The 13,766-nt window shown below is 48.3% G+C and overlaps 1 protein-coding gene across 8 annotated transcripts in view; it reads right to left on the reverse strand.

Annotated features, from left to right (window-relative positions):
- Positions 1–13,766, reverse strand: part of ACACA (acetyl-CoA carboxylase alpha) — a 258,984-nt gene that overhangs the window by 32,778 nt on the left and 212,440 nt on the right. For all 8 annotated transcript variants that reach the window (XM_029082675.2, XM_029082678.2, XM_029082676.2 and 5 more), the window contains 4 exons: positions 13,546–13,642; positions 12,882–13,017; positions 4,167–4,344; positions 102–214 (listed from right to left, as the gene is read on the reverse strand). In XM_029082675.2, coding sequence (XP_028938508.1) covers positions 102–214; positions 4,167–4,344; positions 12,882–13,017; positions 13,546–13,642 — 524 coding nt within the window. The remainder of the gene's footprint in view (positions 1–101; positions 215–4,166; positions 4,345–12,881; positions 13,018–13,545; positions 13,643–13,766) is intronic.

The following is a 13,766-nucleotide window of genomic DNA, read 5'->3' on the forward strand; positions in this document are numbered from 1 at the left end:
GATCGAACGCCCCATCTGCCCCCATCCCCAGCCCAAGAACATTCTCATTTCAAAGCAGCAGAGTGACTCGGTGTACTGCTGGGAGGACCCACCAGACCTACCTAGACGCTCCGCCAGGTGGATGTAGACTGGGTCCACTCGGCGCATGGTCTTCACCAAATCCTTTTTGCGGAATTTGATTTCCACCGTCCCCTCTGGTTCCAGGACCGATCCCCTAATGAGCAAAAGACAGAGAGAGGTGCTCTCAGTTCATAAAAGGAGAAGAAACGGGCCAGGTTTAATCCCAATTTAAGGGTCGGAAGATGGGTATCATAATGCTTTTCGGCCTTTCCGTGTTTTGGGAAAGGAAGGTCGGGGTGGAGATGGGTCTCAGTGAAGCGCAGGGGACGGAAGCCTTGCCTAAAGCAGCGAAACAAACTGCACGACGGGTTCAGTTCACTTCCCATCTCAGGCTGAGGTGGACATCGGGACCTCCAGAGGGCGAGGGCATGAGTTTTATATTCATTTCTAGACGTACCCGCCTCTGAAAAATGACATGGGTGGGAAGGCAAAGAAATAACCTCTTCCATTTCGGATGCACACGAGAGCTCTAACGTTTACCGGATCACACACCAGAAAGATCCCGCCCCATTGTCCCAAGAATCGAGACCACGAGTAGGTCCGAAGTGAGAAGTGAACCAGGGATGACCATTCCGGGGGTTGCTCTGCAAATGGTCCACAGCCAAAACATCCCATTCTTCTTAAAAGGCTGATGATGCTGGGAGTCAATGTTGAAAGACATCCCCCAGATAAAACTCCCAGTTCAGGGGAGTAAGACTCCTGAAGCAGGACTCAGATTATTAAAACAAATTCCAAACGACCCAAATTGCTTTTAAAGCATGTAACGGGGTTATAATCAGCATTTCGATGGAACGGCAACATGGAGCAGGGGAAAACTCATGGGGACAAATTGCCAACATTGGGATTTGGGATCATTTTAGTCTGAGAGGTGTTTCAAGACACTTGGGAAATGGGAAGTCAACTCCTAAAAGGACTAAAGAAAAACCTTCAACACCTCCATGGCAAAAAGCCCCACAAAAACCCTGGAAAATTCATGTATGTAGATACAGATATATATCCTTCGTTCTCGAAGGCACCAACAATGATATACCGACGTTTCCCAAATCTCTAATCTATTTTAATGCCTGTCTTTCCCTGTAGACTGTAAACTCCTTGAGGACAAGGACCACATTTAACAACACTATTGTGTTCAATGGTGACACTGACTTATGAATGAGTGTGCGGCTCAGTGAGCAAAGATGACGCCCAGAACCACTGCTGCTTGCTGTGTGACCACATTACTGGCACTGCCCGGTGTTGTTCAGCTGCTATTCCTTTTCAAAGATGGCCCTGCTGATGGTGAAATTCCATTCGGGAGTATGAACGTGGCCGAAAAGACCAACCCGTGACCTACTGCGCCTCCCACATCATTTCTATGTAGAGGTACCAGTATAGGGTCTGCGACAGTTCATGAGACTGCCTCTTGGTATCCCGATCTTTGTAAAATCTTGGTTCAAAGACAGTAACCCCTCTCCTAGTTGCTGCCTCCAGGCGGGTCTGTCTGCTGCAGTGGTCTCTCAGCCATCTACAGTTATGCTGCACTGTAACAGATTGCTTTGTGGGTCTTTATTATTATTGCTAATACTTGTCTTATGCCATCGAGTCATTTGCGACCCATATTGACACCACGGACACATCCCTCCCAGAATGTCCCGCTCTCCACCTGCAATCGTTCTGATAGCGGATCCGTAGAGTTTTCTTCGTAAAAATAAGGAAGCGGTTTACCACTGCCGCCTCCTGTGCAGTAAACGTGAGTCTCCACCCTTGATTTTCTCCCGTGCTGCACCTGCCCAGCGCGGGGGAGTTTTGACTTGTAGCAGATTGCTTTCCACTCGCTAGCCACTGCCCACATAGCCCATTAGGGGCTATGTCTAATTCCCACCCCTGTATTCTCTCTCAGCACTCAATGTAGTACTCTGCACATAGTACGCCCTTAATAAATACTATTTCTACCGTGACTACTTGCACTCTTTGAGGTGGAAAGGCTTCCTGGTGAGTTGGAAGTAAATTCTGACTCAGTCTCCACATCCCTGGTCGGTCCTCTAGCATGGCAGCTATACTGGGTCGACTGTCAGGGTCAGTAACGGTCCCTTCATCTCCGTTTCCACTGACCACACATACCATCGTGGAGTAGCCTAAAGATCTTCCTGCATTTTCTAGAACAGCTGAATTCACGTAGCGATTGCCAGAGCCCTGATCTGTTGAGGGTGTCAGATGCTTTTTGAAAGATCAGTGTGCCCGGAATAAAAATCTTGGCATATCGTTCTCTCTATTTTTTCCTGTATTCAGGGTGCGGTGCTTTGTTTTGAAGCCATACTGCGATCCTGGTAACACACAGCTGACTGTGTTAGGCAGTAGCTTGACCAGAAAGAGACTGGCGGGAATTGTGCCAGCAGAGAGAGCATAGAGATCATCTCCCAGGAATTCTGGTCACGAAGTCAACAAATTCTAGGAGAAGCAATGCGTTTACCATTCTGAGCGGAAAAAATAGCTCTGAGAAGCCACTAGAAAAACCTGGTTTCTTGAATTTAGGAGTTTCCAATGGAAAATCTTCTTGTCGACTATAGTCCAGGTAAGACTCTGGGAGAGGGGGAGAAAAATCAGAGTGTTGACCTATACAGTACTTGCCTCTAGCCAAGACTCAATGTACAGCTAATGCAACTAAATAATATGAGTCAGAAGTAGTGACTCAGCTGTACATTCTGGGAAATATAGCACAGGATTGTCTTCTTTTCCTTCCCAGGTGAAAGACTGATGAACACCCCCTTCCCCTGTGAACGCTATTGGCTCTCCTTGCCAAGAGAGTAACCCAGCGGAGTTACTTCACGGAAAGGGGTTTCCGGGCTTAAAAATATTTTGTCCACACTTCCAGATTTGTTCCTGACTCGGAATAAGCCGAGAAAAGCAAACTGGCAATATTCCCAGGGTTTCCCTTGCCAAAGAAGAAAGCCAAACCAATTCCACCCGGGAGAAAGCTAAAGAAGGGGTGTATCTTTGCCACGGCCCCCGTGGCGAACGTGGAGAGAAAGAACATTCAGTATCGCAAAGTCTCTCCAAGGAGTCTTCCCTGATTGACCTCTCATTTTCCCCACCTTATTCAGCCTCCGTTCTGCATAAGCTACGCACTTGTGCCTGTTCTCCTTAGAGTCTTTGATACCCCATTTCCAACACCACACCACTTATGTACATAGAGTATACTCTGCTGCTTCCCCTAACTGTAACACATCTGTCTTCCCCATGAGTTTGTAAGCTCCTTGGCAGAAATCGTGTCTACCAACTCTATTGTACTGTACACTCTCAAGCACTGTGCAGCGGCCTGCACACGGTAAGTGCTCGATAAGGATCATGGACTGATTGACTGATGCCAGTGTCTTTCTTTTTGAGAAAGCGGGTGGAAGGTGAGGTGGAAAAGGTACCAAAGTGTCCCAGGGAAAGGGCTCTTAGCACTGCCGAGAGAAATGGGGCCGATTTCACCTCCCCGTATTTCCGGGAAGAGATTAAGTCGTTCCGTGGCCAACCCCAATACGGCCAGGGCCATTTCTTAACACGTGATTAAGTCCTTGACAAACAACCTGGGTGTCCGCCTCTTGGCTGGATTCTTTCTTCCATCCAGATTTCTTCCCTAGAGACAAGCGAACTGGATAGGTAGAATCTAGCCAACACGGCAGAAGCCCGAGGAGAAGCTACTGCTGGGACATTAGCTGGGACAGAAAATTACTCTCCCCTGCTTCAAAGCCTTATCGAAGGTACATCGACTCCAAGAGGCCTCCCCTAAGCCTCCCCTTTCCTCTTCTCCCACTCCCTTCTGCTTCACCCTGGCTTGCTCCCTTTATTCATTCCCCCGTCCCAACTCCACAGCGCTTATGTACATATCTGTAACTTATTTATTTATATTAATGTCTGTCTCCCCCCGTAGACTGTATGCTTGTTATGGGCAGGGCATGTGTCTTTTTATTGGTATACTGTACTCTCCCAAGCGCTCAGTACAGTGCTGTGCATATGGTAAGCGCTCGATAAGTACAACTGACTGACCGACAGGAGGACCCCAAAGGGACAGTAGATTGTACCTGCTTTCCCGGTCCGCGTACATCTCCATGTGCCGGGGGTTGATGGTGGGATCGATGACGACCCAGGACCCTCCCCGGAGCTCGGCCTGAGGAGGGATGTAAACCAGGACCGGCTGAGAGCACTCGCGTAAGCCGTCCACGATGTAGGCGCCGAACTTCAGCACCTGGTCGTACATGTCTGTGGAGGAGGAGTATGGAAGCTGAAGCATCACAGAGCTCGCCACCCAACACGACGGCAACTCAACAGAGCTGTGTTTGCTAATTAAAATGCACAGACACACACAAACTCAAACCCAGAGACCCGTGCAGCCTCAAAAACAAACAAATCCCTAAAGCAACCTTGCACTTTGAAAATCTAGCTTTGGAAAATAGACCAACAAAAAACAAACCGAACCTACGGGTTTACTTTCGGATTGTCATTCGCTAAGATCGAAGCAGGATTCCTAATATAGCGCCTTGGGTTTTCAGAGAGAGATTTTTCACTGATGAATTCGCCCAGCTCCCATGGGGCCGGGCTGAATCAGCATCCTCACTACGGATGGGTAAGGGGAGGATGTGCCCAAGGCCACAAATGAATTAAAAACCCCATTGTCCAAAGTTGTCAATGAGGCCCTGGAAGAAATGGTAAGTTATTTCTAGCCTAATATTCTATCAACGTGTGTTAATTCCTCAGTTTACCAATGATGCTCAGTTACCCGTAGCGTCATCTGTCCGGTCATGTTTTCGGAATATTAAAAAAGACACGGTTGATCGTTCCTAAACACAGAAATAACGAGCCAAATGAGCTCAAACATTCCTCTAAAGTCGGGGTGGGGGATGGGGGGCAGCCTTTGTCAGTCGTATTTATTGAGCACTTACCGTGGGCAGAGCACTGTTCTAAGCAGTTGGGAGAGTACAATATAACAATAAACAGATTCGCTGACCAAAACGAGCTTAAGAGCTCCAAAAGAGAAACCTTTGAGCAGCTGGTGCACCGAGGGTCGATCGTACAATCTGTGGGCCCTCCACGGCCGCCGGGTGGGCAGGGATTCCCCTCGGCAGAGGGATGAGAACTTCAGCCTTAGGGGGAACCGGTTCAAGATCCCTGGTCTCAAAGTCGTCGGCTGGGTGGCCAGAGCAGTGCTTAGTCCACTTGCCCTCAGGGCTGGCTGCCAGACTCCGGAGTCGGCTGGGCCTCCCTGGAGGCCAGTTCTGTGGCTTTCAGGGGGTCAGTGCCCACCCACCCACCCCCCTGCCTGCCGGAGGTCCCACACACAGGCGGCTCTTCGCTGACGAGCTCTCCGGGCAGGTGTCGGGGCTGCCTCCCCCTCTCCATCCTCCTTTCACCGCCGGGGATGGGCCAGCGGGAGCTCAGTGGCCCCGCACTATCCGCCCGGGTATTTAGATAGGCGGTGGCCACAGTGCCGTACACAGTAATGGGGCCAAAAACGGTAGCCACACCTCACGGGTTAGGGTGTTCGGCGGGGCTCACCCTTAAACCTGAGGCCCTGCTCGACAGTCCCCTCTCCTTCCCTCTAGACTGTAAGCTCGTTGTGGGCAGGGCGAGTCACTGTTTATTGTTGTGTTGTACTTTCCCAAGCGCTTAGCCCGGTGCTCTGCACACTGTAAGCGCTCAATAAATATGACAATGAATGAAAGAATTTAGCTCCAAGGGTCACGGGTTGCCAACGATCCCTGCTTAATCCTGGCGAAAATGATAAAACAGGCCAATCTGCTTCAGAAGACCATTTAACAAAGTCAACATTGGGGCCGGCTGCCATTTTAATAATAATAATAATGATGATGGTATTTGTTAAACACTTACTATGTGCCAAGCACTGTTCTAAGCGCTGGGGTAGAGACAAGGAAATCAGGTTGTCCCACATGGGGCTCACAGTCTTAATCCCCATTTTGCAGATGAGGTAACTGAGGCCCAGAGAAGTGAAGTGACTTCCCCAAAGTCACACAGCAGTCAAATGGCGGAGCTGGGATTAGAACCCATGACCTCTGACTCCCAAGCCCACCCTCCTTCCACTAAGCTACGCTCCTTCTCTAAACTATGAACTCTAAAAACTCTAAACTTCTCTAAACTATTTTAAACTATGGACTTCTCAAGGTAGATCCACATCAATTTTGGGGTTTTTTTTGTAAATGGTGTTGGTTAAATGCTTACTATGCGCCAGGCACTGTACTGAGCGCTGGGGTAGATCTAAGATAATCAGAATGGACACAGTCCATTTCCCAAGTGGGGCTAAGAGTCTTGGTCTCCATTTTACAAATGAGGTAACTGAGGCACTGAGATGTGAAGTGACTTGCCCACGGTCACAGAGCAGACACACAGCAGGGCCAGGACTAGAACCCAGGTCCTTCCGACTCCCAGCCCTGTGCTCTTCCCACCAGGTCACGCTGCTTCTCCTCCCTTCTTCCCTATCAGCCGGCTTGGCCTCTGAAGACTGGGGAAAACAGTTGAAAGCTTGTTAATAAATTCCCTCTCTCCATGGAATATGGATGGTTGGTAAAGGAGATTTCTTGTTTATAGAAGTAGAAAAAAAGACATAGAGGAATGATAAATTTATTGCTAATTATACAACTACTATATTACCAAGTGGTGAAGGGTTTGGAATAAAGTGTTTTAAGTACTTAAGCTAATTCTGTAGTTAGGAAAATAATTGCTCGATTCAAATTATTTTAACTGAACTAATCCTTTAGTAGTGCTACATAACAAAATAATTGTGTAATTAGGAGTACATTTTTCACTGTTACCCGTAGTTTACATTCAGAAGAAGAAATAGAAATGAGGGGCACTCAGCAGGTACTGCCTGCAGTGGGGAAATGAATGGAAGGATCCACGGCGAAGGTAGCAGACGGAAAGGGTGAACGAAAAAATCCAGACCGCCTAGACGACACTAGGCGGAATAAAAACAGGAATTCGGACCTCTTCATTCCACACTCACTACTTTGTCCCTTCTGCTCCTAGACTCAAGCCCTCCAAGAAACATGGCAGCTGCCTTATTGAAAAGTACCTTCATTTTTAATAAGTAAGTGTGAATTTGTTAATGCTCCCCCTGCCATTGGGAGGGAAGGGTAATGAGATCAATCTGACACCCACCCCACCGCTGTGCAGAAATGGGGTTCCTGGGGTGCTGCTGCTTTGATCGCCCTCATCATCGGAGGTTTCTTCTTAGCCTTATTATTATTGATTAATAATCAACACTAATTAATGATCACAATAATCAGAACTGTGGTATTTGTTAAGCGCTGGCTCTGTGCCGGGCACTGTACTAAGCCCCGGGGTGGACACAGACGAGTCCCCGTCTCAAATGAGGCTCACAGTCTCAATCCCCATTTTACAGACGAGGTGAATGAGGCACAGAGAAGTGAAGAGACTTGCTAGAGGTCGCACGGCAGACAAGTGGCGGAGCCAGGATCAGAACCCAGGTCCTTCTGACTCCCAGGCCTGGGCTCTATCCACTAGGCCAACGCCGCTTACAAAAAAGCGGTCGGGAATTGTTGACTTCTGGGTCTGGGCCGGCCCGGAATGGGGAACGAGGGGCCGGGGAGGAGGCAAGGATTTTTCAATAAATGTAAGGCACAAAGATGAAAGCTGGTGGGTCTCTGAACAATTACCTGCAGCAGCAGCAGCAGCAGCAGCACAGAACTCTGTTTCCGTTGGGATTCCCTGGGGTCCCTTGGCTTGGCAACTGAACCATCAGGGCCTCCTCTCCTGCCTTCCCACCAACCCCTGAGGAGAATCCCTTGTCACCCTCCATGAAGTGAGCAAGGCATCACCAGCCCATCTTCCCATTTAGCATGTGGAGAAGCCTTGGGGATCTGAGGCCCCGCGTCAGTAGGAGTCGGAGAAGCAGCATAGCTTAGTGGAGAGAGCACGGGCTTGGGAGTCAGCAGACAGGAGTTCTAATCTCTCCTCGCCACTCTGCTGTGTGACCTTGGGCAAGCCACTTGACTTCTCTGGGCCTCAGTTACCTCATCTGGAAAATGGGGATTGAGACTGTGAGCCCTATGTGGGACAACCCACATGGCATCTAACCCAGTGCTTAGAAGAGTGCTTGACATATAGTAAGGGCTCAACGAATAATAGAATCATTATTATTATCAGGATCCTCCAAGGACGGTTGTATTGCTTTGACTCTCCGGTTCCATCATCACGGTCACGAGTGAGCACGTGCTGCATCAACAGCATGATATGAGGTGCTTGGAAGCCTAAAAATGATAAATAAATAAATAAAAAGGTAGACGATATCACTCCGGCCCATAAGGAGCCTACAATCCAGTGGAGGAAATGCTTCCAGTTCTGAGAATGAAAATTTTCTTTCAGTGCAGTCTCTCTTCCTGCCTATTCCTAATTATTATCTATAATTTCTCTGTGGATTTACTCCAGTATTTAGAACAGTACCTCTTACATGGTAGTGGGCTTACTAAATAATTTGTAATGACCATCAGGCTGGTTCTTTAAAAAGAATAAAAGCCGTCTCTTCTCCATTTTTCTTCTTTTTCTCATGGTTGACAATGGACATTTATCGAACTCAAGCACGTGCTTTTCAATTCCCCATTAACAGGGGTAGGGGTTCCAGTATTTTTCTTCCAGAAAAAGTCATGCTTATCGATATTAAAAATCATTTGGAAAAAAGGGAGAAGAGAATAGGCCTTCCTCTCTCGACCCAATAGACGGAGAAAATGGCACACTAGGATGATTCTTGAATCGATAGAAAAAAATGCCCAGGTTTTGTCTGGACTCTGTGTGATCGAAAATGGCCCAGAAAGCTCCGCCGGCTACAAGCTCTCTCTTCCTGCCGTACAGATTCCTTTAGATCCAGGGATTGCAGAGTCAACGTGAGCGTTGAGAAAAAAGAGCGGCCAGAGCTTTGCTAGAATTTGCAGGCTCGTGCCAGGAGCTGTTTCAGGGTCCGGTACAAACCCTGACAAATAATTTAATAATCAGAGGGGCTGCAGAATAACATCGATACTTCCGGGCGACAAATGGCTGCGAAAAGAAAATGATCTCTACAAACTGTCAGAAGACTTCGGCCGGCAGATAACAGGGCTTGCAAACGCAAGAATATCTAGTCTTCCCTGCGGAATGTGGAGGTGGGAGGGAGGGGGAAGGTAGCGTCAAATCCCTAAATTTCAGAATGCATAATTGGAGAAAGGGAACGTCCAAATGGAAAAAAAACAAACGACAAAAAACAGAGGCTGTCGGCTGCAAATGTGGTCTTCCCCATCTCAGAGCTAGTCTCCCACTGACCGACGCGCCTCTGTTGTCCTGAAAGACGGAGGTGGAGCGCGATATAGGCTCTACCGAGTGACAGGAGCTGGGTGCTTTCCAGTGTTACAATCGTGCGCCAACCTCCCTCCCTGCCTCCGAGGGTGCCTTTCGCCTGCAGACAAGCGCCGGGACGCGAAACCTTAGCCAGGAGCCCAAAACACGGGCAGCCGCATCCATCAGGCTTGGGAGAGGCGTTGCAGGCTGCGGTTTCTGCGGTGCTCTCCGCCCTCGAAAAGCGAGCCGGGCGCGTCAGTTAGGGCAGGATTATCAGCTGGAACGTCAAGGTAAACAACAGGCGTTCGCTAGCTGCGTTGGCGGGAGGACCCCCGTGAGCCCATCACAGACGGCCCGGTACCGTCTTTCGACACCCAAGTAATCGGAGATTGAAAATAGCCTTTCATTTGGGTTAAAGTTTTCCTGAAAGTGGTTTCTGTTGTGTTTTTTTTTTTTAATTGTTATTTATAACCTGTCCCGGGGAAAAAAAAATAATAAGTATAACATGAAAAGCCAACTGAGAGTGACCCTGTAGCACCAGCAGTGAGGCAGCTTAATATCACTGGGATTTGCATCCCATCAAACTATTCATGCTGAGGCTGGGACCCTGGTGCTAATTTCGAGTAAATTTCACGCTTGATGTCTCCCTGTTGTGGGTCATTGCCGGTTCGTCTAAATAAACTGCTTCCAAATGGCTCTTCCATCTAAATATTCAGCCAGTTTTTATAATTTAATTTTGCATTATGCTGAATAGCCTTCCGGCCAGATAGAGCTCATTGGAGAAAGCACCAATACCATCTTGGTAGGTCTTTTCTTTATTTATTTATATTTTTACTGCTTGAATTAGACCTCCTAGGCCGACTAGTAAAGAGTTTTTTTTTTTTTCCCTCCACTAATGTCAATTTTCAGCATAGCAAGAGCTGTCTCTAATCTTTTCCTACTCATTACACACAATTTTGGAGTCATTTTACCCACAGTGCAGTCGGCTCCTGGCTGTGTGTTTGTGTGCACTGAGGGATGGCATAATTGTTTATTTTCCCTCCCTGCATAATCCCCAGCCAGTATTGAAACCCAAACTGCCAACATCTCCCTAAGGGAGGCGGGGAGTGACAGGGGAGGCTCTCTGCTCAGGTCCCCGTATGGGAGATAAAGTGTACAAAACATCCTCACCCACATGTAGCTACAAGAGAGAGACTCTTTTCCCTCTTCCCTCCTCCTTCCGCCTCGCTCGATGCCCTCCCCTCTCTCGAAGGCCTCGAGCTTTGTAATCAACGACGCGGAAGGGGAGTAGTAGCAGTTCCTCTGCGGGGCAAGATTCCAGCCCAAAGGGACACCTCCTCACCTCACTGAAGACCCCCTCCGAGACGGAGCCCGCCCTGAGCGTGGACACCAGTACCAGCCCGAGGATGAACCGGGCCAGGAGTTACAGTTCGCCTTGGAGTCCCGGACATTCCCTGACTGGCCCTTGGGGCCGTTCATCCGATGGGAGTTATTCATAATCAAGGATGAGAAATCAAGCCCACATGATTATCGAAGGGGATTACGGCAATCCAACTTGGGGAGGAGGTGGGCAGGAGGTTAAATCACTTCCAAATGACTTGGATCCGGGCCAGGATTATTCCCCCAGGGTAGACGAGGGTCGGAGCGTCAAAAACCTAGCCGGTCGGTCTTAGGGGCTGACCGTCCACCCTGGCTTCCCGGCTGAAGCCGGGAACAAAAAATAAAACTTTAAAAGTCGACCCTCCGAAGGGGATTACTTGAGGGCATAGTAGAACACGGAGGTCCTACGGTGCAGTGGGTTTGAAAGGTCGTATTCCGATAGGATGTGAATACGGAGAGTTTGCCAACACCATCGGGGACCACCCTTACTCTATCGGGAAAACAAGAATGGGGTTTTGTTCTATTTTAAGACCTCCCTCCCCACCTTAAAAACGATATTTAAAGAAAAACCCAAGTCATGGTACAAACAGAACTGCCGCTAGCGTCCCGGCCTGCCTTCCGGGAGAGTCCTAACGGTCCTCGGCCACCCCAGTTGGGAGACGCTCCGCTGCATCATCGTGCAGTGCTAACTCTGTTCTTTCCCTCTGTTCGTGGGGCTGCTGGAGGTCACAGCCCGCCGCAAGGTTTTAAAAACTGGGCTGCCAATCCCATCATCTGAAAGGCAAAGGAGCAAGAGGTGGGAGGACTCTGTGAGCAGAAGGGGAGTGAGTGAAGTTGGAAGTGTGAGGATGGGGAAGGAGACTACTCATATGTAAGTGTGTGACTGCTCTGGGCTGGGAATGCTATTGAAAGGGCTTTTTCAAATTTTACTGAATGTACCTATTTGTTGATCGGATTTTGCAAAAAAGCAAAACTAACATCAAGCGCTAAACACTTGCTTGCAAGGAGGGCTCTATACAGACAAAACTCATGTCTTTAATGGCCGGTACTTCTCCTGATAACGAATCTGCTCCAGAAACACTGACATCCACCTCCTGTGGGCTGAATTTGCCTTTTCTACCTTTGGATGCTATACTGTGACCAGTCTTGTACCAGTGGTTTGGTTGGGAAGCCTTGTGCTCCCTAAATCTTTCTTCCCTCTACCTCACCACTTTCATTCATTCAACCGTATTAATTGAGCGCTTACTTTGTGCCGAGTACTGTACTAAGCACTTGGGAGAGTACAATGTAACAATAAACACACGCATTCCCTGCCCACAACGAGCTTACAGTCTTGAGGGGCTTAAAAGTCTCAATTTCCTTGTGTTTAACAAATACCATTGAAAAAGATGCTGCTTTTTTACCGGCAGAAAGGACTCCATTCCTGGATTCCCCTCTGAGCTCTCTGAAGCACACTAACTACATATTCACCGTAATTACTCAACACAGATTCAGTTCCCACCACACGATAGGGGTTGTTGAGAAAGAACAGATCAGGTAGCAAGGGGCTAATCTAATGAAACCACAGGTTCTGGTCATTATGGAACGAGAATGTATTACAAATGATCTCCAAGGGAAATTCTTGGGTGTAATTCACTAAATTCATGCTTCGTTTCAGGAACCATTTTTAGGCAAAATCCTAAGTAAGAAGATAAGCATAAACAGAGATTTTTAAATAGATATTTGGGACCCACTAGTCCGAGCTAGGCCAGGAAAACGGACGTGCCCCAAATCTACCAACAGTGGGCATTTTGATAATGTCGGGCATGACTATCCCTCAAGTTTGTACATGGGGGGAACATACACCTGAATCATCCTCAAGTGCAACCCAGCAAACATATATAAGCGAAAAAGGTCCTCGGGAATTTTTCTACCACTGCACGCTACGTCAACCCCAGGGGCCGTGCGAGCTCTGCTCAGCCCAGGATTAGACTCCTAATCAGGAGTATTAGACTCCTCCTTCTCCCTCCTCCTCTTCTCTCCCTACTCTCCCGAAACCAGCGAGTCAGACCCAGCAGACATCTTGAAAGAAAAATCACCTTTCATTCCACCAGAAAAACCTCTCCAGTTGGCAAACACCATCAGAGGCAGCCCCTCCCGGTTGAAGTCCTTGATAGCTTGATACGTCTTGAAGGCCGAGTCTGGGAACCAAACCTGGCCAGCCTGTTGGATGATCTGCCAGGGAAAATTAGAGGGGGACACCCTGTTAAGAAGGATTTCTGAGATGAGGACGATCTGATTGAGAAAACAAAAATCCCCAAACCCACAACCCCACTCCAGGCCCATTTCAGAATCTCCAACTCCATTTAGTCCTGTTTTGTCTGAATTGCATAATTAGGGGGGAAACGGATTCAAGAGAATCTAGTTACCCACAGAAGCACCTCAAGAGCAACCAAACCACCTCTCGGGCAAAATACGCAAGTCAATCTGAGCAACGTGACAGGGCAACACGAGAACGCCAGCCCATCAAACAACACGTTTCCAACAGAGTCGAGGTGTATTTGATTCTCGGGCAAGGCAAGACTTGCGGCCCGTTTCGATTCATCTTGCGGCAGAGCCCGAGGAAGTTTGGAATGGCTTGATATCCCTTCTCGCCAAATTGATAGGTTGCAACGTTCCCGATACAACTACGGGCTCCGCAGATGGAGATTCTGCCGGCGAACAACTCCCGGAGACACACGGCCTGCTCTAGAGATGACGTACCTTGGCCTCAGAATCCAGGTTTGCAGGATCAGCTGGGATACTTAGCTCCACCGTTCTGGTTTCTACGGCAACCACTCCTACAGGTATTCCTCCCAGCCTGATAACAGATGAGGCACATAAGAACCTACGTATGTTACCATTACCCGAATAGTCATTTATTTTCCAATCTCCCATCAAAACTCTTGAAAAAAGAAAAAAAAAAAAAAGCACGAGCTGAATAA

The sequence above is a fragment of the Ornithorhynchus anatinus genome, chromosome 17, assembly GCF_004115215.2.
Source record: "Ornithorhynchus anatinus isolate Pmale09 chromosome 17, mOrnAna1.pri.v4, whole genome shotgun sequence".
In the NCBI taxonomy this organism is placed as follows: Eukaryota; Metazoa; Chordata; class Mammalia; order Monotremata; family Ornithorhynchidae; genus Ornithorhynchus; species Ornithorhynchus anatinus.